Source organism: Heterodontus francisci, chromosome 47 (genome assembly GCF_036365525.1).
Source record: "Heterodontus francisci isolate sHetFra1 chromosome 47, sHetFra1.hap1, whole genome shotgun sequence".
NCBI classification, from domain to species: domain Eukaryota; kingdom Metazoa; phylum Chordata; class Chondrichthyes; order Heterodontiformes; family Heterodontidae; genus Heterodontus; species Heterodontus francisci.
The window spans coordinates 2,302,274-2,330,026 of NC_090417.1; the positions used below are offsets into that span (position 1 = coordinate 2,302,274).

The window sequence follows — 27,753 nt, forward strand, 5'->3', positions numbered from 1 at the left end:
TATCCGCTGTCAGGCGCCATATTAGTGCAGGGCAACAACGGCCTCTGCGCATGTGCACATGATGTGACAAAGTTTTGCCCCGCATTAAGATGGCGACTGATAACGGCCGGGACCGAGTTTGAAGGTGGCGTGCCGAGAGAGACCGACAGAGAGGCGGGAATAATTCGCCAGGGTGGGACCCGAGGATAACGTGAGTTCGCTACAGTGGGCCAAGGAGCAGGCCGGAGGATCAGCGCCTGTCTCCAGGTAACTGCGGCCCAGCGCGACTGGGGGGTTGTGTAGCCCGAGGGGTTCAGGCCTGGCAAGGAACTGGTCTTATCGTTAACCCTGAAACATCCCCCATGCGAATAACACTGTGTTAAACAAAACATTAAGCCCCAGCTCCTCGGTCTAGGGTAGGCTTTTTCCAGCTCTGCAGTTTTTCATGTTCCTAAGGTGCAGGTGTCTGGGCGGAGGGCATTCACCCCAGTATCACCCTCCCCCTTCGTTTACCCCCAATAACACCCCCTTTCAGTTACCCCCCCCGTCTCACCCCCTTTCACTTACCCCCCCGTCTCACCCCCTTTCACTTACCCCCCCGTCTCACCCCCTTTCACTTACCCCCCCGTCTCACCCCCTTTCACTTACCCCCCCGTCTCACCCCCTTTCAATTACCCCCCCGTCTCACCCCCTTTCAATTACCCCCCCGTCTCACCCCCTTTCAATTACCCCCCCGTCTCACCCCCTTTCAATTACCCCCCCGTCTCACCCCCTTTCAATTACCCCCCCGTCTCACCCCCTTTCAATTACCCCCCCGTCTCACCCCCTTTCAATTACCCCCCCGTCTCACCCCCTTTCAATTACCCCCCCGTCTCACCCCCTTTCAATTACCCCCCCGTCTCACCCCCTTTCAATTACCCCCCCGTCTCACCCCCCTTTCAATTACCCCCCCGTCTCGCCCCCTTTCAATTACCCCCCCGTCTCGCCCCCTTTCAATTACCCCCCCGTCTCGCCCCCTTTCAATTACCCCCCCGTCTCGCCCCCTTTCAATTACCCCCCCCGTCTCACCCCCTTTCAATTACCCCCCCGTCTCACCCCCTTTCAATTACCCCCCCGTCTCACCCCCTTTCAATTACCCCCCCGTCTCACCCCCTTTCAATTACCCCCCCGTCTCACCCCCTTTCAATTACCCCCCCGTCTCACCCCCTTTCAATTACCCCCCCGTCTAACCCCCCTTTCAATTACCCCCCCGTCTCGCCCCCTTTCAATTACCCCCCCGTCTCGCCCCCTTTCAATTACCCCCCGTCTCGCCCCCTTTCAATTACCCCCCGTCTCGCCCCCTTTCAATTACCCCCCCGTCTCGCCCCCTTTCAATTACCCCCCCGTCTCGCCCCCTTTCAGTTACCCCCCCCGTCTCGCCCCCTTTCAGTTACCCCCCCGTCTCGCCCCCTTTCAGTTACCCCCCCCGTCTCGCCCCCTTTCAGTTACCCCCCCGTCTCGCCCCCTTTCAGTTACCCCCCCGTCTCGCCCCCTTTCAGTTACCCCCCCGTCTCACCCCCTTTCAGTTACCCCCCCGTCTCACCCCCTTTCAGTTACCCCCCCGTCTCACCCCCTTTCAGTTACCCCCCCGTCTCACCCCCTTTCAGTTACCCCCCCGTCTCACCCCCTTTCAGTTACCCCCCCGTCTCACCCCCTTTCAGTTACCCCCCCGTCTCACCCCCTTTCAGTTACCCCCCCGTCTCACCCCCTTTCAGTTACCCCCCCCGTCTCACCCCCTTTCAGTTACCCCCCCCGTCTCACCCCCTTTCAGTTACCCCCCCCCGTCTCACCCCCTTTCAGTTACCCCCCCCCGTCTCACCCCCTTTCAGTTACCCCCCCCCGTCTCACCCCCTTTCAGTTACCCCCCCCCGTCTCACCCCCTTTCAGTTACCCCCCCCCCGTCTCACCCCCTTTCAGTTACCCCCCCCCCGTCTCACCCCCTTTCAGTTACCCCCCCCCGTCTCACCCCCTTTCAGTTACCCCCCCCGTCTCACCCCCTTTCAGTTACCCCCCCCCGTCTCATCCTCTCCCCCCCGTCTCACCCTCTCCCCCCCGTCTCTTCCTCTCCCCCCCGTCTCTTCCTCTCCCCCCCGTCTCACCCTCTCCCCCCCGTCTCACCCTCTCCCCCCCGTCTCACCCTCTCCCCCCCGTCTCACCCTCTCCCCCCCGTCTCACCCTCTCCCCCCCGTCTCACCCTCTCCCCCCCGTCTCTTCCTCTCCCCCCCGTCTCTTCCTCTCCCCCCCGTCTCTTCCTCTCCCCCCCGTCTCTTCCTCTCCCCCCCGTCTCTTCCTCTCCCCCCCGTCTCTTCCTCTCCCCCCCGTCTCTTCCTCTCCCCCCCGTCTCTTCCTCTCCCCCCCGTCTCTTCCTCTCCCCCCCGTCTCTTCCTCTCCCCCCCGTCTCTTCCTCTCCCCCCCGTCTCTTCCTCTCCCCCCCGTCTCTTCCTCTCCCCCCCGTCTCTTCCTCTCCCCCCCGTCTCTTCCTCTCCCCCCCGTCTCTTCCTCTCCCCCCCGTCTCTTCCTCTCCCCCCCGTCTCTTCCTCTCCCCCCCGTCTCTTCCTCTCCCCCCCGTCTCTTCCTCTCCCCCCCGTCTCTTCCTCTCCCCCCCGTCTCTTCCTCTCCCCCCCGTCTCTTCCTCTCCCCCCCGTCTCTTCCTCTCCCCCCCGTCTCTTCCTCTCCCCCCCGTCTCTTCCTCTCCCCCCCGTCTCTTCCTCTCCCCCCCGTCTCTTCCTCTCCCCCCCGTCTCTTCCTCTCCCCCCCGTCTCTTCCTCTCCCCCCCGTCTCTTCCTCTCCCCCCCGTCTCTTCCTCTCCCCCCCGTCTCTTCCTCTCCCCCCCGTCTCTTCCTCTCCCCCCCGTCTCTTCCTCTCCCCCCCGTCTCTTCCTCTCCCCCCCGTCTCTTCCTCTCCCCCCCGTCTCTTCCTCTCCCCCCCGTCTCTTCCTCTCCCCCCCGTCTCTTCCTCTCCCCCCCGTCTCTTCCTCTCCCCCCCGTCTCTTCCTCTCCCCCCCGTCTCTTCCTCTCCCCCCCGTCTCTTCCTCTCCCCCCCGTCTCTTCCTCTCCCCCCCGTCTCTTCCTCTCCCCCCCGTCTCTTCCTCTCCCCCCCGTCTCTTCCTCTCCCCCCCGTCTCTTCCTCTCCCCCCCGTCTCTTCCTCTCCCCCCCGTCTCTTCCTCTCCCCCCCGTCTCTTCCTCTCCCCCCCGTCTCTTCCTCTCCCCCCCGTCTCTTCCTCTCCCCCCCGTCTCTTCCTCTCCCCCCCGTCTCTTCCTCTCCCCCCCGTCTCTTCCTCTCCCCCCCGTCTCTTCCTCTCCCCCCCGTCTCTTCCTCTCCCCCCCGTCTCTTCCTCTCCCCCCCGTCTCTTCCTCTCCCCCCCGTCTCTTCCTCTCCCCCCCGTCTCTTCCTCTCCCCCCCGTCTCTTCCTCTCCCCCCCGTCTCTTCCTCTCCCCCCCGTCTCTTCCTCTCCCCCCCGTCTCTTCCTCTCCCCCCCGTCTCTTCCTCTCCCCCCCGTCTCTTCCTCTCCCCCCCGTCTCTTCCTCTCCCCCCCGTCTCTTCCTCTCCCCCCCGTCTCTTCCTCTCCCCCCCGTCTCTTCCTCTCCCCCCCGTCTCTTCCTCTCCCCCCCGTCTCTTCCTCTCCCCCCCGTCTCTTCCTCTCCCCCCCGTCTCTTCCTCTCCCCCCCGTCTCTTCCTCTCCCCCCCGTCTCTTCCTCTCCCCCCCGTCTCTTCCTCTCCCCCCCGTCTCTTCCTCTCCCCCCCGTCTCTTCCTCTCCCCCCCGTCTCTTCCTCTCCCCCCCGTCTCTTCCTCTCCCCCCCGTCTCTTCCTCTCCCCCCCGTCTCTTCCTCTCCCCCCCGTCTCTTCCTCTCCCCCCCGTCTCTTCCTCTCCCCCCCGTCTCTTCCTCTCCCCCCCGTCTCTTCCTCTCCCCCCCGTCTCTTCCTCTCCCCCCCGTCTCTTCCTCTCCCCCCCGTCTCTTCCTCTCCCCCCCGTCTCTTCCTCTCCCCCCCGTCTCTTCCTCTCCCCCCCGTCTCTTCCTCTCCCCCCCGTCTCTTCCTCTCCCCCCCGTCTCTTCCTCTCCCCCCCGTCTCTTCCTCTCCCCCCCGTCTCTTCCTCTCCCCCCCGTCTCTTCCTCTCCCCCCCGTCTCTTCCTCTCCCCCCCGTCTCTTCCTCTCCCCCCCGTCTCTTCCTCTCCCCCCCGTCTCTTCCTCTCCCCCCCGTCTCTTCCTCTCCCCCCCGTCTCTTCCTCTCCCCCCCGTCTCTTCCTCTCCCCCCCGTCTCTTCCTCTCCCCCCCGTCTCTTCCTCTCCCCCCCGTCTCTTCCTCTCCCCCCCGTCTCTTCCTCTCCCCCCCGTCTCTTCCTCTCCCCCCCGTCTCTTCCTCTCCCCCCCGTCTCTTCCTCTCCCCCCCGTCTCTTCCTCTCCCCCCCGTCTCTTCCTCTCCCCCCCGTCTCTTCCTCTCCCCCCCGTCTCTTCCTCTCCCCCCCGTCTCTTCCTCTCCCCCCCGTCTCTTCCTCTCCCCCCCGTCTCTTCCTCTCCCCCCCGTCTCTTCCTCTCCCCCCCGTCTCTTCCTCTCCCCCCCGTCTCTTCCTCTCCCCCCCGTCTCTTCCTCTCCCCCCCGTCTCTTCCTCTCCCCCCCGTCTCTTCCTCTCCCCCCCGTCTCTTCCTCTCCCCCCCGTCTCTTCCTCTCCCCCCCGTCTCTTCCTCTCCCCCCCGTCTCTTCCTCTCCCCCCCGTCTCTTCCTCTCCCCCCCGTCTCTTCCTCTCCCCCCCGTCTCTTCCTCTCCCCCCCGTCTCTTCCTCTCCCCCCCGTCTCTTCCTCTCCCCCCCGTCTCTTCCTCTCCCCCCCGTCTCTTCCTCTCCCCCCCGTCTCTTCCTCTCCCCCCCGTCTCTTCCTCTCCCCCCCGTCTCTTCCTCTCCCCCCCGTCTCTTCCTCTCCCCCCCGTCTCTTCCTCTCCCCCCCGTCTCTTCCTCTCCCCCCCGTCTCTTCCTCTCCCCCCCGTCTCTTCCTCTCCCCCCCCCCCCCCTCTTCCTCTCCCCCCCCCCCTCTTCCTCTCCCCCCCCGTCTCTTCCTCTCCCCCCCGTCTCTTCCTCTCCCCCCCCGTCTCTTCCTCTCCCCCCCCGTCTCTTCCTCTCCCCCCCCGTCTCTTCCTCTCCCCCCCCGTCTCTTCCTCTCCCCCCCGTCTCTTCCTCTCCCCCCCCCCCCCCTCTTCCTCTCCCCCCCCCCCCCCTCTTCCTCTCCCCCCCGTCTCTTCCTCTCCCCCCCCCCGTCTCTTCCTCTCCCCCCCCCCGTCTCTTCCTCTCCCCCCCCCCCCTCTTCCTCTCCCCCCCCCCCCTCTTCCTCTCCCCCCCCCTCTTCCTCTCCCCCCCCCCCCTCTTCCTCTCCCCCCCCCCCTCTTCCTCTCCCCCCCCCCCCTCTTCCTCTCCCCCCCCTCTTCCTCTCCCCCCCCTCTTCCTCTCCCCCCCCTCTTCCTCTCCCCCCCCCCTCTTCCTCTCCCCCCCCCTCTTCCTCTCCCCCCCCCCCTCTTCCTCTCCCCCCCCCCCCTCTTCCTCTCCCCCCCCCCCCCTCTTCCTCTCCCCCCCCCCCCTCTTCCTCTCCCCCCCCCCCTCTTCCTCTCCCCCCCCCCCCTCTTCCTCTTCCCCCCCCCCCCTCTTCCTCTTCCCCCCCCCCCTCTTCCTCTTCCCCCCCCCCCCTCTTCCTCTTCCCCCCCCCCCCTCTTCCTCTCCCCCCCGTCTCTTCCTCTCCCCCCGTCTCTTCCTCTCCCCCCCCCCCCTTCCTCTCCCCCCCCCCCTTCCTCTCCCCCCCCCCTCTTCCTCTTCCCCCCCCCTCTTCCTCTTCCCCCCCCCTCTTCCTCTCCCCCCCGTCTCTTCCTCTTCCCCCCCGTCTCTTCCTCTTCCCCCCCGTCTCTTCCTCTTCCCCCCCGTCTCTTCCTCTCCCCCCCCCCCTCTTCCTCTCCCCCCCCCCCCCTCTTCCTCTCCCCCCCCCCCTCTTCCTCTCCCCCCCCCCTCTTCCTCTCCCCCCCCCCCTCTTCCTCTCCCCCCCCCCCTCTTCCTCTCCCCCCCCCCTCTTCCTCTCCCCCCCCCCCCCTTCCTCTCCCCCCCCCCCCCTTCCTCTCCCCCCCCCCCCTCTTCCTCTCCCCCCCCCCCTCTTCCTCTCCCCCCCCCCCTCTTCCTCTCCCCCCCCCCCTCTTCCTCTCCCCCCCCCCCCTTCCTCTCCCCCCCCCCCCCTCTTCCTCTCCCCCCCCCCCCCTCTTCCTCTCCCCCCCCCCCCTCTTCCTCTCTCCCCCCCCCCCTCTTCCTCTCCCCCCCCCCCCCTCTTCCTCTCCCCCCCCCCCCCTCTTCCTCTCCCCCCCCCCCCCTCTTCCTCTCCCCCCCCCCCCCCTCTTCCTCTCCCCCCCCCCCCCTCTTCCTCTCCCCCCCCCCCCTCTTCCTCTCCCCCCCCCCCCCTTCCTCTCCCCCCCCCCCCTCTTCCTCTCCCCCCCCCCCCCCTCTTCCTCTCCCCCCCCCCCTCTTCCTCCTCTCCCCCCCCTCCCCCTCTCTCTCTCCCGTGTCCTGCCTTCGTTTGTAACAAGCTGAGTTTTTACGGGTGTCTCTGGCCATATGAAGAAAGACAGACAATAATAGGTGCTCTGGTTCACCCAGCCTGTGTGTCTCAATTGCATTAGTTTGTGCCTCACAGTTTCTTAACTCCCCATCCCATTGGAAACCATGTGATCTCCTGGGAGAGGTGCAAAGATAGGTTTAAACCCAGGCCATTTTGGGAAAATTTAAATCTGGGAAATTCCCCTTTGACCCTCTTTGGGTGATCAAAGCGAGTCTTGGAGATCACTCTGCTCCTGATAATTCTCAGTAGTTCCTACCTTTTTAACCAGGGGATCTCTGCCACAGCCACAAACAGGTCCAGCTCTCACTTGAAGGAATTCAGCAAATTGGTGTTCACTGCTGGGGCCTGCAGCCTGTTGCAGAGATCCACTGTTCTCTGGGGAGAAACCACCCCGATATCTTCCGAAATCTAGCCTTGTTCAACTTCAGCATGTGGCCCCCTGGTCCTCTCTAACCTATTTAATTAGAACAAACTCTCTACACAAGCACAATCCATTCCCTTCACCATCTTATAAACCTTGATCAAATCATCCCAAAGTCTATGCTTTTCCAAAATGTAGAGTCCCTGATCTTGGATCTGCCTGCCGGACAATTCTAAAATGGAGAGTAGGTATTACAAGGTCAAAGCAGATAGAATCTGTCTTCCATCCTGCTGGAATCCCCGAAACAGTCCTGCTGGTGTCCAGGAGGCTATGAACTATCACCCGATGTGAACTGATATGGTGACTTTCGAAAAACACCCCAGGTGCTTCTGAAAGGGATGCAAGAAACACAGTCTGCTGACCCAATGTCCTGAAGTTTCCAGATTGGTCAGTACAAACAGGGATCAGCTTTGCGCTGTCAACTGCAATCTACGTTTGCTGGTAGCCTTTTTTGAAGCATGTAATTCAGGGTGCATGTACACCGCGCTGTTCGGATCATTGCTTTCTGCTTCACAGCAGGTGTAGATCCAGACCGAATGCCTGACCTGACTTGAAGATTAGACTCCACGAAAGAGGTAGTTGAGCACCCGCTAAATGCACGGAACGGTTTGCCGTCGAACCGCAGCCAGTTTTAAAATATGGTTGATACTGAAATCATCGCAGGCAAGGCTGACCTTTGTTGCCCATCCCTAGTTGCCTTTGAAAGATGGTTGTGGGCCACCTATTTGCAGTCCGTATGTTGAAGGTGTTCCTGCAGTGCTGTCAGGTAGGAAGTCCCAGGATTTTGTCCCGGTGTCGAAGAACAGCGATATATTTCCAAGTTGGGAACGTGTGTGTCTTGGAGATGGTGGTATTCACATGCACCTATTTCTTGGCAAGTTGCTGCAGTGCATCTTTTAGATGGTACACAGCGCAGCCACAGACTGCCGGTGTTGGAGGGAGTGGATGCTTAAGCTGTCGGCTGGGCTGCAAATTAACCAGGTTGCTTCCTTCTGGATGGCATCATCATTTTGAGTGTTGCAGGTTTTGAATGTATCGAATCAAGCGCAGGAGCTCTGTGCCTGTGTGAAATCAAACTTGCATGGACTCATGTCCTGGGCAGGGTGTGAAGTTCCAGTGAGGCGACATAACTTGAGAGACTGGTTTGTCAGGCTGGAAGCTACCTGCTAGCTACTGGCCTGTGTCTGGAAGCTGGAGTATAACTCGAGCAAAAGAGAAGGGTGCTCTGCAGAATGCACAGGATAGAATGAAATGGTGAAGGCCTTTTGGCCCATATAAACTCATTGTTTAAGAATACCAACAGTACGCTCTCCCCAATATAACATCCAGCTTTTTTTTAAATGAAATGATTCCTTGGCCTCAATCACCTCTACTCTGTACTTCTACAGAGAGCTTGCATGGACTTAACGGGCTGAACAGCCCCCTTTTATGCCCTAATGTCTCTGACATGTGCTGGTACCCGTCTCTGGTTATTGATCACCTGTTCGATTCTGTCCATAACAGAAGCTACAACATGGGTGTTTTGTGTCACTGGGGGAGTTTTAAGCAAGTTTGGTTCTTTGACCAGCTTCAAATAACCTTCTTTTCAAAACCCTGTGCTGAGGTTGCCACATTTGTCATGATATGCATGTCCCTTAGGAGAGGTGATTTATTAGTGTGAAAGGCTGTGATTTTGGAGTGTCCCATACTATCCTGACTTAGCCTGTTCAGTTTCCTGATTGACATGGTTTTTGCAACTGTACTAACTTGCTCCTTTATTGTGCAGATTGCTCAGCTGCGATGTCTGAGAGAGATGCCAGTGGAGACTCTGGCAACCCCAGCGGGGTCCGGCCTGCCATCACGGTGGGCAGGGGTCTGCCAGGACGACGGAGTTCTGCCCCTGTTACTCCAGGTCGCCTGCCTTCTATTCGTTCACGGGATCTAACGCTGGGAGGAATGAAAAAGGTCAGTGGCATTGATTGAGTGTTTGGGTCAAGAGCAGGTCTGCTGGTTTTACTGGTGTCAACGTGAAATAAAAACCGGATGACAAAGCAGGTCAATCTGCATTTGTAAAGAGAGAAGAGGTTTTCTTTTTGGATGTTACCTGTTTTACTCTTACGGATGCTGACTGATCTATTATGTATTTGCAGTATTGTCTGTTCTTATTTCTGGTTTCCAGCACTTGCAGCTAGTTTCTATTATTGGACATCAGTGCTGCTCACTGGGCTGAGACTAAATATGCACCAAGGGTTTGCTGAGAGCTGGGCTGTGACTGATGAAATGTAGTACTGCTGAGTATTTATGTCGTGCTGTACTGCAACATCCCAAAAGCCTCTTGGTGGAGACTTGCGAAATTTTCCCCTCTTTTATAAAATGCCTGTACGTTTTTAGAAATGTCAGCCTTTGGCACAGCAGGTAATTCTCCCATCTCGAAGTCAGAAGGTGGTAGATTCAAGCCCCAATCCGGAGACTCGATCCCTGACACTCCAGTGCAGTACTGCTGTCCCTCAGCAGTACTGAGGGAGTGCCGCACTGTCGAAGGGGCCCAAACTGAGGGAGTGCCGCACTGTCGGAGGGGCCCAAACTGAGGGAGTGCCGCACTGTCGGAGGGGCCCAAACTGAGGGAGTGCCGCACTGTCGGAGAGGCCGTTCTGAGGGAGTGCTGCACCATTGGAGGTACCATCTTTTGGATAACTTGTTAAACCGAGGCCTGTATCTGCCCTCATGGGTGGATATAGAAGATTCCAGAGTGCTATTTTGAAGATAATCAGGGACAATTTTTATCCCTCACTCAACATTGTTGAAACAGATGATTTGGTCATTTATTTCAATGCCGTTTGTGGGAGCTGTGCACAAATTAGTTGCGGCGTTTTCTACATTGCAACAGTGACTAACACTCCTTTTAAAGCTTCAAATTTAAACATGTATCTACAATGAAAGAAATTATTTATATAGTTCCTTATCATGTTGTCAAAACGTCTGCTTTGCATTCGGAAGTGAGTCGACGTATGTTTGCTAAATCTGTGTGGTTAATTGGCCCAGATGTCTTTTGAATGCTGTTTCTCTCACCTTGGAATCATCAGCAAGTTTTCTAATGAGCAAAGATGATGGGAGTCAAATGGTAATGTACTGTAGACACAGCACCTGTTTAGCAAGCTACACTGTGCCGGTTTGTCCCTTCTTCCATTCTGGCATTGGGCATTCACGTCTTTGTGAAATTTCAAAGGTTCATTGTCATTGATGACGGTCCTTTCTCTGGCCCATCAAATCTTCGATTTTGATTTATGTAAAGGAATGGTGCACTTGAATTTCAGCTGGCAAGGAAATTGCTGACAACTGTGACTCTGCCAGTAACAATCTGCCATGTGAAATTTATACAAATATAAGCTTCTTGGAGTTGACACACTACATGGTGCTCCTCCGTACTCCATCTGGACTGCCATTTAAAAATTGGCATGGTTGATAGAATTGGGACTGCTGCAACCTGGCCGGATCGAAGCAGTGTGGGGTACAGTGGCACCCTGTACTTCAACTGGACGTCGGCTGCTGGGCTAATTGTCTGCTTATTGCCCTTACATTTAAGAAATATTATAACATTTTAAATATTTTCTCTGTGCACAAATCATTGAAGGTGGCAGGGCCGGTTGAGAAAGTGGTTCATAAGGCATAACGGATCCTGAGCTTTATAGATAGAGGCATAGAGTACAAAAGCAAGGAAGCTATGGTGAACCTTTATAAAACTCTGGTTCGGCTTCAACTAGAGTATCATGTCCAATTCTGGGCACTGCGCTTTAGGAAGGATGTAAGGTGTAAGGCAACATGAGGAAGAACTTATTTTATGCAGCGAGTGATGAGGATCTGGAATGCAGTACCTGAGAGTGTGGTGGAGGCAGATTTCAAATGGGAATTTGATCAGGACCTGAAGAGAGAATTTGCAGGGCTATGGGGAACGGGCAGGGGAGTGGGGCTAGCTAAATTATTCTTGCAGAGAGCTGGCATGAATACAATGGGATGAATGGCTTTCTGTGCTGTACCATTTTTTGATTTTATGAAAATATACATTTCCCCAATGATGTAGTGGGTAAATCCTCCACCTGCTAAGACCAGAAAGTCTGAATTTTAACCCTGAGTCTGTCCAAAGCTGGCTGTGCCAGTGGTCCATGACTCAGTCCTCATGCACGTGGAAGGGGGTCTAACCACTCAGAGTTTCCACTTCTAATTTCAATCCACTCTTGGCTGTGGAAGTCTTTTGGGGACAGGATTGTGTCAGCTGTCATGAGTAGCCTGACAGTTCTGGTTGCCAATGAGCTTCGCAATGGAATGCCTTATTTTTTTGTGCTGGATAACAAGGACAATTGGGTCTGGGATTTAGCTTGAACAAGGAATTAACCATTCATCGAAGGATTGGGGAGGGGTTTGGTCTATTGCACTTCCTTACAATCAGCACGAATGAGTAGGAGTTTGGTTCAACAAGGGTTTCCACCATATTAAGACTAAAGAAGCCCTCTTTAACTCTAAAAGTCACTGCAGTGAACAGAGAATAACAACCCTAAATAAAGAAATGGAACATTAATTGCTGATGTGAGCTGTGTGTAATAATTGATGTCCTCTCTTACAGAAAACTTTCACTCCCAACATCATCAGCAGGAAGGTTAAGGAAGAGTGAGTATACTTTTGCTGCGAGGAATTTGTGATGCAGTTTTGGTATTCCGTTTAGTAGTAGAGTCATAGAGAAATACGGCACCGAAACAGGCCCAACGAGTCCATGCCGACCATCAACCACCCATTTATATTTCTCCGACATTAATCCCATTTTCCCTCTCACATCCCCACCTTCCCTCAATTCTCCTACCACCTGCCTACACTAGGGGTAATTTTTTTTACAAAGGCCAATTTACCTATCAACCCGTAAGTCTTTGGCATGTGGGAGGAAACTGGAGCACCCGGAGGAAACCCATGTTGTCACAGGGAGGACTTGCAAACTCCACACAGGCCGTACCCAGAACTGAACCCGGGTTGCTGGAGCTGTGAGGCTGCGGTGCTAGCCACTGTGCCATCCATAAATTAATTAATAGCAATTACAAGGTGTCAGCTGGTGAGTTATTTGACTAGAATTGGGAAAATAAGTGCCGAGCGACAACTGTGGATTAGTGTACATGGCCTCCACCTGCTGAGTACCTGCTCATGCACGTCACTGGGGAGTTATGATCAGAGGCTGAAAGCTTCTTAAAGGGATGGAGGATGAATCATCCCCTGTACATCCATTACGAGGGGATAGGTACCCACTTGTGTGCCTGACTTGCCTGGGAAACCAGTGGCTGCTCTTGCCACGTAGAATCTGTGACGGTTTCAGTACCATTCCTAATTACCAAGTGGAAATTGAAGGAACTAGAGGAAAATCATTCCTGATACAATCAAGAATGAATGAATACCGAGCAGCAATCAGCTGCCAGGTTTGATCAATTATTGGGGTTTAGTCGATTACAGTGCCACAAACTGAACAATTTTCACCATTAAAAAGTGGGATTTGGGTTTCTTACCACCCGCATTAAACCTTATTAGTGATAGTAATTTGTGAAGTAAAGAATTTTTATGCTGTGAAAATGTGGATTATCGGTTTAGGAGGACTAAGAATATAAATGTAATATAGTGGATAGTATAGTAATGAGTGGCAATTGCCAATGATTTTCACTTTTTGAAATGATTTGAAAGACATGTCTGTTGGAGATCGGAGAGAGTGCAGTTCAGGCTCCTGATTCACAGGATGAATAGCAATGAGCTACTGACTGCATCTGTACAAGCAGACTGGAGAATTTCTTGTGTGTTCTTAAATGTATTCGTACCTAACTCAGCCTTCTGTCTTTCTATTGTACGTGTATAAATATGACATTTTGGCACTTCATTCAATATAATAACTTGTGTTCTGGTTCAGTGTAATGCGGGGTGAAGTACTGGTGGGAATAGGGCTGACACTGGAGGTGGGAGTAGTTTGAGGGGATGAGTTAAGAGTCAGAACAGGAGGGGTGTTAGCTTAAGTAAAATTTCTCCGATAATGTATTTCTACACCACAGTAAATAAGTCCAGTGAGAACATGGGTATTTGGAAGCTGAAATTAATGTCTGAGTGAGATTATGTCTCATCTGTATATGTGTTGGATCCTTTTAGCTTGCATAGTTTCTGCGTTTACTCCTCTGCTGCACCAGTACTGTGTTGGTATCACATGAAAGAAATACGCACACATCCCAGATCCACAAGACAGTGGGTTGCTAAAGGTGATCGATCACATTTTGACAACCTACTCACTGACGTCACCTTTCGAGTTAAAGATGTGCTTTTAATTTCGAGTTGCTGACGAACAGAGCTTATTTGCGCCCTTTTCAAAATAATTATCTTTTCTCGCAGACCAAAGGAGGAAGATGCGTCTCAGAGAAAAGAGAAGAAAGAACGAGACAGGGATCGCCAGAGGGATGCACGGGGAAGGGGTAGAGGCAGACCCGAAACAATTCAATCGCACTCTATCTTTGAGCAGGGGCCTGCTGAAATGATGAAGAAAAGAGGTGAGAGACAGGGAAGGAAATCTATGCGGAGCCTTACATTCCCATGGCTTTCCTACTTGGGTTCATTGAATCTTGCAGCACAAAATGAGGCCATTTGGCCCATCAAGTCTGTGCTGCCTCTCCCAAAGAGCAATCCATTTTGTTCCACACCCTTACTCTTTCTCCATATCCCTGCAATTTTTTTTCTCCTTCCAAGTATTTATCCAATTTTCTTTTGAAAGCTGTTTTCACAGGGCAGTGCATCTCTAAACCTAACCACTCGTTCTATGAAAAGGTTTTTCTTGCCACCTCTGGCTATTTTGCCAATCACCTTTAACCTGTGCTCTCTGGTTATTGGCCCTTCAGCCATTGGAAACAGTTTCTCTTTATTTACTCTATCTAAACTCTTCACACCTTTCTACTTCTGCACCACAGCATACTGTATGTACGCTGTAATGCAGTCCAGAGATTGGCTGTTAGTTCTTATCTATTTAAATGTATTCTGCATGGGACTCTGCGAGATCTTGGAACATGTCCAAGCATCTTCTATATCCTTTGCGTGGAATCCTAAGAGTGTGGCATCAAATTGAGCAGCCCTTGTAGACACAATAAAAATGGAGGTTGGTACCATATGGATTGTGGCACCAGAATATGACTGGGAAGATTTGGGTGTTGGGCACCATTGAAAGTCGCAAGTATTTAATGACTCATTTGGTGACTTGACTCGGGAAGGGATGTGATTTTCATTTTATTTTCATGGCAGACTGGTTTAAAAAATAAAAGTCCGTGGGATCCAGGGAAATGTACCAAGCTGGATACAAAATTGGCTTTCTGGCAGGAAACAAAGGGTAATTGTTGATGGCTGTTTTTGTGACTGGAAGGCTGTTTCCAGTGGCATTCCTCAGGGCTCAGTACTAAGTCCCCTGCTTTTTGTGCTATCTGTTAACGATTTAGACGTTAATATAGGGGGAATGATCAAGAAGTTTGCAGATGACAAAAAATTGGCAGTATAGTAGATAGCGAGAGGATAGCTGTAGACTGCAGGAAGATATCAATGGGCTGGTCAGGTGGGCAGAAAAGTGGCAAATGGTATTCAACCCGGACAAGTGTGAGGTGATGCATTTTGGGAATTCAGACAAGAGAAAGGAATACATCATTAATGGGAAAATATTGAGAACTGCAGAGGACATGAGGGACCTTGGAGTGAATGTCCACAGATCCCTGAAGGTAGCAGGAAAGGTCAAAAATTAGTTAAGAAGGCATATGGAATCCTTTCCTCTATTAGCCGAAGTACAGAATATAAGAGCAGGGAGGTGATGCTGGAACTGTATAACTCATTGGTTAGGCCACAGCTTGAGTACTGTGTGCAGTTCTGGTCACCTCATTACAGAAAGGATGTAATTGCACTAGAGAGGGTACAGAGGAGATTTCTGAGGATGTTGCCAGGACTGGAAAAATGCAGCTATGAGGAAAGATTGGATAGGCTGGGGTCGTTCTCCTTGGAACGGAGGAGGCTAAGGGGAGATTTGATAGAAATGTATATAATTGTGAGGGGCCTGGATAGAGTGGATGTGAAGGGCCTATTTACATTAGCAGAGAAGTCAGTGACCAGGGGCATCGATTTAAAGTGATTGGTAGAAAGATTAGAGGGGAGATGAGGAAAAGTGTTTTCACCCAGAGGGTGATGGGGTCTGGATTTCACTGCCTGAAAGGGTAGTGGAGGCTTAAACCCTCAAATCATTTAAAAGGTGTCTGGATATGCACCTCAAATGCTGCAACCTGCAGGGCGATTAGGCTGGGTGGCTCCTTTTTGGGCCGGCGCGCACACTGTGGGCCAAGTGGCTGCCTTCTGTTCAGTAAACTCTGTATGATTCTATATTTTTTTTTTTTGGTGATTCTGGATTGTTTTTTTGAGTCTGCTGCCAAAAGGCCATATGGGCTTTTTCCAAGCCTCTGCTGCTGTGTGAGTCAGGAGCTGCCACGAGGCAAAAAAGGGGCCACGCATTTGTGCCTCCTTCATCCATGGGATGATGGTGCCCCAACTCTGACCCTGCATCTCCCTGGCTGAGGTGCTCCGATATGGAACGTAACAGAGTGCAGAAGCATTGGCCTCTCACTCGACAGTATTCGCCCCGTTACCTTTTTGCTCGTCTTTGAAATATCCCATTCAGAGTTGCGATTTTTGCCCTCCTAGCGCTCCAAGTTGCGCTGTTTTGTTGATTTGTACTGAAATCAACGTTTGTGGGCTGTTTTCGGGTCAAGGTTCCATCATTGATCAAGGTTTGCAAGAACAGTTTGGACCTACATTCGTCAGTAGGAGAGCAGGGTTCCAGAAATAGCCGGTATCCGCACTATGGAGCGGAAGCACGTGCCCAGTAATGCTGTACAGTACTGCTGTGGGAAACCAGGAAGGGAAGAGATAGGGCATATCAGGGAAGTGTCACCCAGTGTTTTGTGTTTTCTTGTGGCTTTGGGTGGCGTTTAGGGAGGTCTGGAAACAGCTAATGGTCAGCATTCGTGGCCAGAGATAGCAAGGTGATACCAAAGGAAGCTTGCCACCATTGCCACTACTCAACCCCATCCTCTCACGAACTGCACGTGCTCAGGACAGTTAAATTGTTGCAGGGTGTTAACTGTATCTGCTTGTTCATAGTTATCAATTGTCCAGCTGTTGCAGTGTTACTTTTTATATATCTGGCATTCACCTGTGCTTCACAGCTGGTTGGGATGCTTCCACGGACATGAAGGAGTTTGGAACATCCCCAATTATAAACATAAAGAAAGAAAAACGAGAGTCGGAGGAGGAAACCAAACAGATTCTTCGCATGCTGGACCGAGACGATGTAAGCAGTGGCTTAGGGATTCTTGTGATGTTTTCTAGTGGCCTAGCTTGGGGCTGTGGAAAAGTCTTTTAACTTGGACATCAATGTGGGACATTGGGGTGGGAGGGTTGGAAGGTGAATTTAAAGGAAAAAGTAAACGTCTTCTCGGAGCAGTTACCAGGATTGCTTCCAGGACTGTGCTGATCTAATTAATTTCATCCTCAGCAGTGAGTTGCCTGAGTTTGAGAGTCGTGGTTGCTATCTAGTGATCTCTCTCCCCAGATGTGAGTGTGTGGACATCAGTGGAGGGTTGGGGTTAAGCTCAGCTGTCATGCCTCATTGTTAGACTACCTCGCTGACACTTACCATTGAGGCCCCACACTTAGACAGGACACAGCCCAGGGTTTGGTGTTGGAACCACTACTCTTAATTTACATCAATGACTTGGATTCAGGAACTCGGTGCAAATGTGAAATAGAGATCAGCACAGAGCAGAGGGTGGCGTCTGGAACCATCTGCTCCATTATACATTGTGAATTCCTTTTCTACCTGAGCCATTCACAGCTCATTTATTCGTATTTTTGTCCACACAAATGAAACTGAGTGTCTTTCTTTGTGTGTGTGTGTGTGTAGTTTATTGATGATCCTGGTCTGAAAAATGATGCCCGGAATATGCCTGTCCAGCTGCCACTTGCACAGTCAGGCTGGCTTTTCAAGGAGGAGATGGAGGATGAGGAGATGAAACCTGTGCTACCAGCCAAGGATGAAAAGATGGAGGTGGATCTCTCGTCTGTGAAAGGTGAGTGTGAAGGTTCAGGCTGCCATTGGTGCAGAAGCAGGTTAATGGGTGAGAGTGAAGCCATTTGGAGGCCAGAAGTGACTGGCATAGTTTGTCAGGCACCGTTCGTAAAACATCCATCAGTTTGATATAGTGCCGGAGATTGACTAAATGATTGAACTTATTGTTGATCCACCTACTCTGGTTGTACGCTGCATTAAATGGAAGCAGTTGTACTGAATGTGAGGTGGTGGTTGTATCAATTCAGTGATGTGGTGGGAGGAAGGAGTCATGCAGAATGGAAAGGAAGGGGGTGAGTTGTTAAGTAGTTTTACCGCCAGAATTAGCGAGCATGCTGAGTCACTGCAGTTCCCCATGTTGGGATGCACACTTAAGATGGATGGAGTCAGGCTCAACTGTGATGTAAACCTCCCACAAGTAGAAAGGAAGACCTGCATTTCTGTTATGCCTTTCAAAACCTTAGGACGTCCCATGGAGTCATGGAGGCATTTATGGCACAGAAAGAGGTGATTCAGCCCACGAGTCCGTGCCAGCTCTCTTCGGAGATATGCAGTCAGTCCCACTCCTCTGCTTGATCCCTGTAACTTTATTTCCTTCAAGTAGCCAAGCAATTTCCTTTTGGAAATCATTATCTCCGCTTCCAACACCCTTTTGGGCACCGGGTTCCATATTGTTACCACTTGCTGAGTAAAAAAAAAAAATGTCTTCCTCACCTTCCCCCTGCATCTCTTGCTCAAAATCTTCAACCTGTGTCCCCTAGTCATTGTACCATTAATTAATGGGAACAGTATTTCCTCATCCAACTTATCTTTGCCTGTCATAATCTTGTACACCTCTATCAAATCTCACCTCAATTCCTTTGCTCAAAGGAGAACAACCCCAGATTTTACAAGCTAACCTTTTAACTAAAATCCCCCATTCCTGGAACCGTTCTGGTAATCTCCTGTGCACACTCTCAAGGACCCTTACATCTTTTTTCAAGTGTGGTGACCAGACTGGACACAATACTCTAGTGGGAGCCTAACCAGAGTTTTCAAAGGTTCAGCATAACTTCCCTGTTTTTGTACTCAATGCCTCTATTTATGAAGCCCAAGATCCTATATGCTTTACCAACCACTCTCTCATTATGTCCTGCCATCTTCAAAGATCAGTGCACATGCACCCCCAGGTCTCTCTGTTCCTGCACACTCTCTAGAACTGTGCCATTAAGTATATATTGCCTCTCCTTATTCCTTCTGCCAAAATGCATGACCTCACATTTGTCAGTATTAAATTACATCTGCTACCTGTCTGCCCATTCTGCTAGCCTATCTATGTCCTGTTGCAGTTGGTTCATATCATCCTCACTGTTCGTCACATCTCCAAATTTGGTGTCATTGGCAAATTTTTAAATTCTACCTTGTATTCCAAGATCCAAGTCATTTATATATAGTGGAAAAAAAAAAGCAGTGGTCCCAGCACAGATCCTTGGGAAACACCACTGTCTGCCATCCTTCAGTCTGAAAAGCAACCATTTACAATGTTCTGATGAGGGGTCACTGACCTGAGGCATTGACTCTGTTTCTGTCTCCACAAATGCTGCCAGACCTGCTGAGTATTTCCAGCATTTCTTGTTTTTATTTCAGATTTCCAGCATCTGCAGTATTTTGCTTTCATTTACAATGACTCGCTGTTTTCTGTCCTTCAGCCAATTTTTTATCCAATTGGACACGGACCCTCTGATTCCAAGTGCCTGAATTTTGTTAACCAGCCTTTTATGTGGTACTTTATCAAACACTTTCTTAAAATCCATATAGACAATATTTACTGCATTTCCTTCATCAACAAAGAACAGTACAGCACAGTAACAGGCCATTCGGCCCTCCAAGCCTGCGCCGATCTTGATGCCTATCTAAACTAAAACCTCCTTCGCTTCTGGGGTCCCTATCCCTCTATTCCCATCCTATTCATGTATTTGTCAAGATGTCTCTTAAACGTCGCTATCATACCTGCTTCCACCACCTCCCCCGGCAGCAAGTTCCAGGCACTCACCACCCTCTGTGTAAAAAAAACTTGCCTCGCACATCCCCTTTAAACTTTGCCCCTCGCACCTTAAACCTATGTCCCCTAGTAACTGACTCTTCCACCCTGGGAAAAAGCTTCTGACTATCCATTCTGTCCATGGCGCTCATAACTTTGTAAACATCTATCGGGTCGCCCCTCCACCTCCGTCGTACCAGTGGAAACAATCCGAGTTTATCCAACCTCTCCTCATAGCTAATGCCCTCCAGACCAGGCAACATCCTGGTAAACCTCTTCTGTACCCTCTCCAAAGCCTCCACATTCTTCTGGTAGTGTGGCGACCAGAATTGTACGCAATATTCCAAGTGTGGCCTAACTAAGGTTCTGTACGTCTGCAGCATGACTTGCCAATTTTTATACTCTTTGTCCCGACCGATGAAGGCAAGCATGCCGTATGCCTTCTCGACTAGCTCAGCCAGCTGCGTTGCCACTTTCAGTGATCTGTGGACCTGTACGCCCAGATCTCTCTGTCTGTCAATACTCCTAAGGGTTCTGCCATTTACTGTATACTTCCCATCTGCATTAGACCTTCCAAAATGCATTACCTCACATTTGTCCGGATTAAACGCCATCTGCTATTTCTCCGCCCAAGTCTCCAACCGATCTATATCCTGCTGTATCCTCTGACAATCCTCATCACTATCCGCAACTCTACCAACCTTTGTGTCGTCCGCAAACTTACTAATTACAGCCTTCTGTGTTACATCATCAAAAAATCCCAAAGCGCTTTACAGCCAATCAAGTGCTTTTAAAGTCAAAGCAAAATACTGCAGATGCTGGAAATCTGAAATAAAAACAAGAAATGCTGCAACTACTCAGCAGGTCTGGCAGCATCTGCAGAGAGAGAAGCAGAGTTAATGTTTCAGGTCAGTGACCCTTCATCAGAACTGGCGTTCTGAACTGACCCGAAACGTTAACTGTGCTTCTCTCTCCACAACTGCTTTTAAAGAGTAGTCACTGTTGTAGTGTTGGAAATGCAGCAACCAATTTGCACATAGCAAGGTTCCATAAGCAGTAATGTAATGATGACCAGATAATCTACTTCGGTGATTTTGGTGGCGGGATAAATATTGATCAGGAGACTGGGGAGAGTTCCCCTGCCCGTCTTTGAATAATGCCGAGGAATCTTTTAAGGCCGGCTGAGGGGCCTTGGTTTAATGTCTAATCCTGAAAGACTGCATCTCCGATAGTGTGGCGCTCCCTCAGTACTGCACTGGAATGTCAGTCGAGACAATATGCTCAAGTCTCTGGTGTGGGGCTTTAACCCACAACCTTCTGACTCAGAAGTGAGTGCTACCACGTGGTGGAATACACTGGCAATATTTACTGTCGAAACCTGTTCTCGATAAATGGACACTTGGATGAGCTGTTGAAGAGTCACTGGCACTGTTTAGGAGAAGAGGATGAAAATTGGAAGAAATGATTTTTTTTCTATCTTTCTATATATCGTTGTAATCACAGAGATGAGGTCTGTCATGTGTATTTATCTGTGTTGCATCTAGTTACTCAGGTTTGTTGCTATATTTTCAGTTAAGAATGAACCTGGAGATGAAGGTGCCGGCAAAGAGTTTCAGGCCTTGCAGAAACCAAGTGTAGTGAAGAAGACTCCGACCGTGCCAAAGGAGGTTTCGGTAGCTGAGCTGCTTCAGGAGCTCAGCGTGTGCACAGATGACGAGCTGCTGTTTCTGCAGCTCCCTGACACGTTGCCTGGGCAGGCTCCCACCCGTGATGAGAAGCCAGTAAAAGCAGAGATTCAGACTGATGATGGCCAATCCATGTTACTGAAGCAGGAGAAGGCTCAGGTTTGTATTGGGGAGTCATCAGTTATAAGGAGGCATCACTCTGGTTAGCTCCAGCTGACAACCATTTCAAAAAAATGGGCATGCAACCTTGTACTGAGGATCGGAATTATACCAATTGCAGTTCTGTTGTATTGAGATACCCAAGGTGAGTTCAGGGCTGGAATCTAATTGAGGCGTTTGGGGTGTTTACATATAGAATAACAGATACCCGGGAGTGAGATACATGCTGGAATCTAATTGAGGGGTCAGGGTGCTTTACCTGCGTAACCTGAGAGTGAGTTACAAGCTGGTTTATATAAAAGGGATAAGGGATACCAGGGAGTGAATGAATCTGTGGCATTGTACCTATTAAAGGCACTTTCCATTACTTTGTAATCTAGTGAGTTGTATCCTCTCCCATCACATAATTATTCCCGGAACAGAAATACAACTGACATCTCCATGGGCCGGTGCCAATTAGAGCTGTCTTGGCCTGTGCAGATGTTTATGTCTGTACAGTTAATTGAGCAGTTCTGTTACCAGTCAGTGTTTGTGTCCTGCAGGAACTGAAGCAAGCTGAGAATTCCTGCTCGCTGATGGATTTAACTGAAGGTCAGATTGGGAAACTGCTGATCAGAAAGTCAGGGAGAGTGCAGCTGGTCCTGGGGCAAGTCACCCTGGATGTTACCATGGGAACAACCTGTTCGTTTCTCCAGGTATGTTCTACACGTTTTCTGAAGCGGGAAAGCTGTTTACCCTGACGGCTGGCTTTTCTGGGAGGACTTTGTTCCAATAACTTGTTGGAGCCTCTGATTGTTGTGGCAGTAGATTTGTTACAAAACGAATAATTTAATCCTTCACTGTATTTTGAACAATATGTCACCTCCTCATAACGTTGATTTGCAGGGGAAATTTCTTTTATTCCCTTAGATTTTTATACATTTGATGGGAACTTGTTGATAAATGCACAGCATGGAGTGGCATTGAGCTGGAGACCTTCAGGGTCTGGGTTTCAATCCCTGATCTGAGCTGGAGACCTGTGTGATTCAATAGTCTGCCAATACTCACTGCCTGGGGTCGCATGGGAAAAATAGCTACTTGGGCTTTGGGTGGACAACTGCTGTAAAACGGTCCCTCAGTCGCAGCACTGTCACCTCTGAGGCAGAAGGTCCAGGGTTCAAGTCCTACTGCAGAAACTTGAGCACATTAGCCAGGTTGACATTTCCATGTAGTACTGAGGAAGCACCGCATTGTCGCGGGTGCTGTCTTTCGGATGAGACGTTAAACTGAGTCTCTATGTGCCCTCTCGGGTGGATGGAGAAGATCCCATGGCACGATTTGAAGGACAGTAGGGGAGTTCTCCCCGGTGTTCTGGCCAACTGACATAATTACATGAAAACAGCTTATCTGGTCATTATCACATTGCTGATCGTGCACAAATTGGTTGCCGTACTTCCTACATTATAAAACTGACTACACTTGAGAAGTGCTTCATTGGCGGTGAACTGTTTTGGGACAGCTCTAAAGTCATGAAAGGCAATGTAGAAATGCAGGGTCGTTTCTCTTTGTCCCCCATGATGATAACTCTATAACAGTGAAACATCTATCCTGACTCTTCCACTTAATTGATTTCTGTTGCCTTTCTCTTTAAGGAACTGGTTTCTATTGGAATTGGAGAGAACAGGACAGGAGAAATGACAGTGCTGGGACACATCAAACACAAGTTGGTCTGTTCTCCTGACTTTGAAACACTCCTTGAGCAAAGGCAGTAGCTGGAATCTGAGGCGCAAATGTTAACGACATCACGGTGCAGGAGAAGCGAAGAAGTAGGTGACTGTGTGAGCTCTGCTTGTTCTCTCTGAGCTGGGGAATGCAGGAGGGTTTAGCAGAGTGATGAAAGGCCAGTTCTCAAAGAAAACTAGAGAGTGAAACTTTCTCTTTAGGGTTATGTTGTGCCAAGAATGAGGGTTTGTTCTGGTCCGGTTTCCCTGCAGACACTCTGGCTGCCAGTGAGGTGATTGATGCCTGCTGTCACTGCAGGCATGTTCATGTAAGTGATACTAAACTGTGATAGCAGGTGTACATGAATCAGCTGTAATGTCAGAGCGAAAGACAGTGTGAGCTGGTGCCAGGAGCCTTGCTGGGGTGAAACCAGCTTATGACGAGTGGAGTTTCTGTGATCCTAGAGTTTGAACTCGAGTTTACATTCAAGCTTTGTTTTAGTTTCAGTCTGTACCATCAGAGACAGAAGAATAAATGCTCTGTTTGATTGCTCGTTCTCACTGTGCTTTTGGTCTTGTTGAGATGTTCACTGGACTGTGTGTCAGGAGTTTGGGTGGGAAAGGGGAGAAGTGCTTAGATTGTGCCTGACACCATATCACACCCGCCAGGTACATTGCTCTGATGTGCTATGTTACCCTTGCTGCTGAATATTTTGGGATTATTGTGGGAACTACTTAAATAAACATTGAAACGTGTTTTCAACCAAAGATGTAACTTGTTCTGCATAAATGGAATATACTTCAGTATTATACCTTTTATAGTTTTGGGACCTATTTGTAGAGTGTCATTTTTTTAATTGATCAGGAAGTGGCAATATTTGGAAAAAGAAATCAAAGTTAATACAGTTTGAAGTGGTGCTCTGCATTTTACCTATAGTGCTCATAATTCATTGTGATACTTACACACCCGCTCAGTGACAGAATTGTGTCCCTCAGTACTTCACGTTAGCTTATACAGCAAAAAGTGCTCTCCAGAGAGGGCACAGTTTCTAACTGTATTGCTGGGTGTTTTTTTTTTTTGTTGCAGTTCTGAAGGTTTTGCACACTCAACTTTACACTGTATTGAAATCTCAGTTCGGTACTATTGCATCTTCAATGCACAGCAGCAGTCTGTGTCTCCCACACTTTCTGTCTAACAGGTCTTGTGTCGAGCAATGTGACAGGAGGGAGCAGACAACACCATTTAGAGCTAAATTACTCTGTCCATCATAAAGTGATTACATAAGTCAGAGATCCACTTGACAAATGTACAGCAAGATTGAATATTGATATTGGCTGGGACTGTACAGGAGCTGAACTGGTTAATGCAGTGTTTCACTCTGGTGTGTTCTTGACACAATGTATGTTAAAATCATACAGGGCATTTTGGAAAAGCCTACTGTGACATTCCCAATGCTGTTATATTTGGATTGTAATTAGTTTTGAATCTTTAAGTTTTTAAACTTCTCAATTTTTTTCAGCACATTACTCTGATTTGGTCTTCAGTAGTTTGTGGGGATATGGAACCACAAACTGGGCTTGGAAAACTGTCTTGTCACAACTGCTTGTTTTGTAGCGAAGTTGAATATACCCAACTTAACTTGTCAGTCACCAAAAACATACTGAAATGGGTGGAAATGATTCCTGAGCAGAAACATGCACCTTTCAATACAAGTGGATGCTAGTTATCTGGGTTGGGAACAGTTGCAGCAGGGATCAGCTGTAGCAGAACTAAGACACTGTGCAGTTCAGATCCTGGTGGGTGTGAGCACAAAGCAGAAAAATTCCCCTAATCCAGCAGCAATTAATAATCTTGCAAAGGCCACAGTGTGAAATGGTAAAATGTCAGTCGTGTTCTGAGACTTATTGTCAATAGAAAGCAGAAAAAGCTTCACACTATCTAACTGATCTCTACCTGACTGTCTTATGCTGGCACTGGGTGCCTGAGAGGGAGGGGTTCCAGTGTCTCCACTGACATCCCTCACCTTGATGAACACAAAAGCAGAGAAAGATTGGAGATGAGGAGTCATGATTCTGATTTTAAACTGGAACTAACGCTGTATTTTTGCTGAAGTTCATTACAGTTAGAAAGCACTTTGTCGGTAACTGGGCAATAATATTCAAAGTGGGGATAATTTTCTAACTAAAATGGATCTTCTGCCAGTCGTTATCCAACTATCAAATGCACCACCTTTCTCTTGAGGGACAAAGCAGTCTGCAAACTAGGACAACTGAGGTAAAGTTTTGAGAACATTACTGCATTGGTGCCTACCCAGAAACTTGGGTTGCTATCCTCTGTCTTGGAGTAGTTTGATAGGTTTGCAAAGTACTGTATAAGAAATTGATGAACTCCTCTGCTGCCATGGACTTAAGCTATGATTCGCTTCTCTCTTGCTTCCTCCCAGAAGACGCAGGTATATTGTCTGTAGAATTTTAGTTTCCCTGTTATTCCGTGATGTCAATGCAGCTAACCAGGGGGCAGTATGCCTTCATTTTGACTGACATTGCCAACATGTGTCTTACATTTTGTTGTTTTGTCATCTCTGTCTGTAAAACCTGGGAAAGAAATCTTGAGTGGTGAACCAGAATGTTTTCTCGGTTAGCCATTTTTGTCAGGCCTTTCCCAGTGTGAGCTGGGAATGCATGAAGTACAGAATCACAGAGCACAGAAGGAGGCCATTCGGCTCATCGTGCCTGTGCCGGCTTTTTGGAGGAGCTATCCAATTAGTCCCACTCCCCTGCTCTTTTCCCATAGCCTCTCAAATGTTTCCTTTTCAAATATTTATCCAATTCCCTTTTGAAAGTTACGTAGAATCTGCTTCTACCCTTTCAGGCAACTATCTTAAATCTGTGTCCTCTGGTTACTGACCCTTCTGCAAGTGGAAACACTTTGTCCTTATTCATCAAAATCTCATAATTTTGAGCATGTCTATTAAATCTCCCTTTGACCTTTTAAAATAAATCTGCTGTGTACCCACTCCAAAGCCTTGACATGCTTTCTGAAGGTTGGTAATCAGAATTGGACACACTACGACAGCTGAGATCCAACCAGTGATTTATAAAGGTTTAGCACAATTTTATACACTATGCCCTTTTTGAAAAAGCCAAGGTTCCCATATGCTTTTCTAGCAGTTTGATCAACGTTTCCTGTCGTCTTCGAAGATTTGTGAGGTTAATATTGCCTCTCCTGATCCCTCCTTGCAAAATCCAAAGCCAAAGTTTTGGAAGTGCACTGGAAAACTGAGAAACAGATTGTCAAGAATTGTGCTTGAATGTGCTATAACAACTTTTATAAATAGCATCTTGACAAATCTTGGTGGCACAGCCTATTCTAAGTAATCACTCAGCAAGTTAAACACTTAAGGTGAGAAGTTAATTCACCAAAGTGGTTAAAATGCTTTATTAAGAAAGATTTGGTTGCTGTCTCTGGGTGAAATTTGGCAGTGGATTTTCTGTTAAGTACTGAATGCTGAATATTAAAGCTCAGCCAGCCAAGATCATGCTGAGTTAGGATGATGTTTTCTGATTGGCTGTATACCAACTTGACTTGCAGCCCTGGTTAAGTTATTGACTGTTTTGTGGAAAAGCAGCCAGCTGGGCAGAGATCCACCATTTGAAGATTAATCGATCGGCTCACTTTTGGACTTGCAGACGATCCTGAGCTGTGATTTGCTTTTTTTCCATTGATGTCGTTTGACTGTTGGTTCATATTGACTGGTCAGAGTTGTAATATGAAGTTTATATTTTCTTTGCATAATTAGAGGAGAATTGGATCCTTTTTGTGCCTCGTTTACACTGCGTGTTGTAACTGGCTATTTGCATATTTACTTTAGTGCATTCCTATTGTGTATTCTAGATGTTTCTTGTAGATATAGCTGGGCATTTGTTTGTCTTTTGAGGAGCTTCAGACACTTTTTCACCCTTCGAAAGAGAAACAATCAGCTATCGAACATTTTTACGTTTATTGGAGAAACACCGTTAGCTTTCCTGTTCCATTCAGTATTGTAAACTCATAACCTCTACAGTTTAAGGGCATAAATGTGTAGATTTCAAAAAAATATTTTTCTCTGATTTTTATTTGAATGGGTGCAATGCCTACCCAGGTAGTAAAATTGCCAGTAGGGGTCTCACTCAGCAGTCGAGACACTTGCGAGAAGTGGATCGGTAGGGATTTGGATTTGGCTTGAATAATTCAGTTGCATCCACAGAATTGTCCAGAAGTAGTCACAGTAAGTTAAATGCCTTTTTTCCTAACAGCCAGACTTTCTAATGTAGTTAGCCATCTGAAATGCCTTTTTATTAAGTGTTCCTCCATGGACACCTCTCTTACCCATTATCATGATGAAGACTTTGTTTGATCTAGCAATGGCTATGCTGTGGCACGGATGATTGCCATCCTTTCTTTTTGTCCTGATGTCCATGGTGTAATCCCCGTTCACATGGAAGTTATCCCGAATGACAAAGCACTTCTTGCCACCAATGGTGAGTCCCTTGAGTAAGAAGGTCTTCCGGTCACTGCTCATGATGGTTTTGATTTCCTTTGGGCTCATTTGCTCAAACAGCCCTTCCTCTTTGGCAGCCAGCAACCTGGGACAGGAGCATGCAAATACTGCTGCATCTTGGCATAACCCATCTGCAAGCAAACTTCTCACATATTCTTCCCAGCCCAACATTCTGATCTATGAAGCTGAGGCCAGTGAGGTCAGGTTTTAACCAAGAACAAGGGTCAAAGTTCAGTAGCTCTCTTCAGTTTCCAGATTGAATTTCTTGCTTGGAAGTTGCTCAGAATGGTTCTGCTGGAGTGGACAACAAACACACTTACAGAAGAAAGTAGTAAGGGGTAAGAGGATTACCATGCACACAGAATAAAGTTAGCAAAGAAAATGTAACTTGAGTATCCAAGTTGATTTAAACTCTAGGTGTCACAAACACAGTGAGCAGTGACAACTAAGGTTACTGTGACATCACAATATATATTTGAGCCATTTAATGT

At 49.6% G+C, this 27,753-nt stretch overlaps 1 protein-coding gene and 1 pseudogene across 1 annotated transcript; one reads left to right on the top strand and one right to left on the bottom strand.

Moving 5' to 3' along the window:
- The first annotated feature begins 75 nt into the window (after positions 1–75).
- Positions 76–27,753, top strand: polr3d (polymerase (RNA) III (DNA directed) polypeptide D). The gene is made up of 9 exons (XM_068023119.1): positions 76–246; positions 8,788–8,966; positions 11,620–11,663; positions 13,404–13,558; positions 16,256–16,380; positions 16,993–17,158; positions 20,750–21,021; positions 21,564–21,716; positions 22,653–27,753. The coding sequence occupies exons 2-9, from the start codon at positions 8,802–8,804 to the stop codon at positions 22,770–22,772; spliced, it is 1,200 nt and encodes a 399-aa protein (XP_067879220.1). The 5' UTR covers positions 76–246; positions 8,788–8,801; the 3' UTR covers positions 22,773–27,753.
- On the bottom strand, positions 25,206–27,433 carry LOC137357068 (profilin-2 pseudogene; annotated as a pseudogene).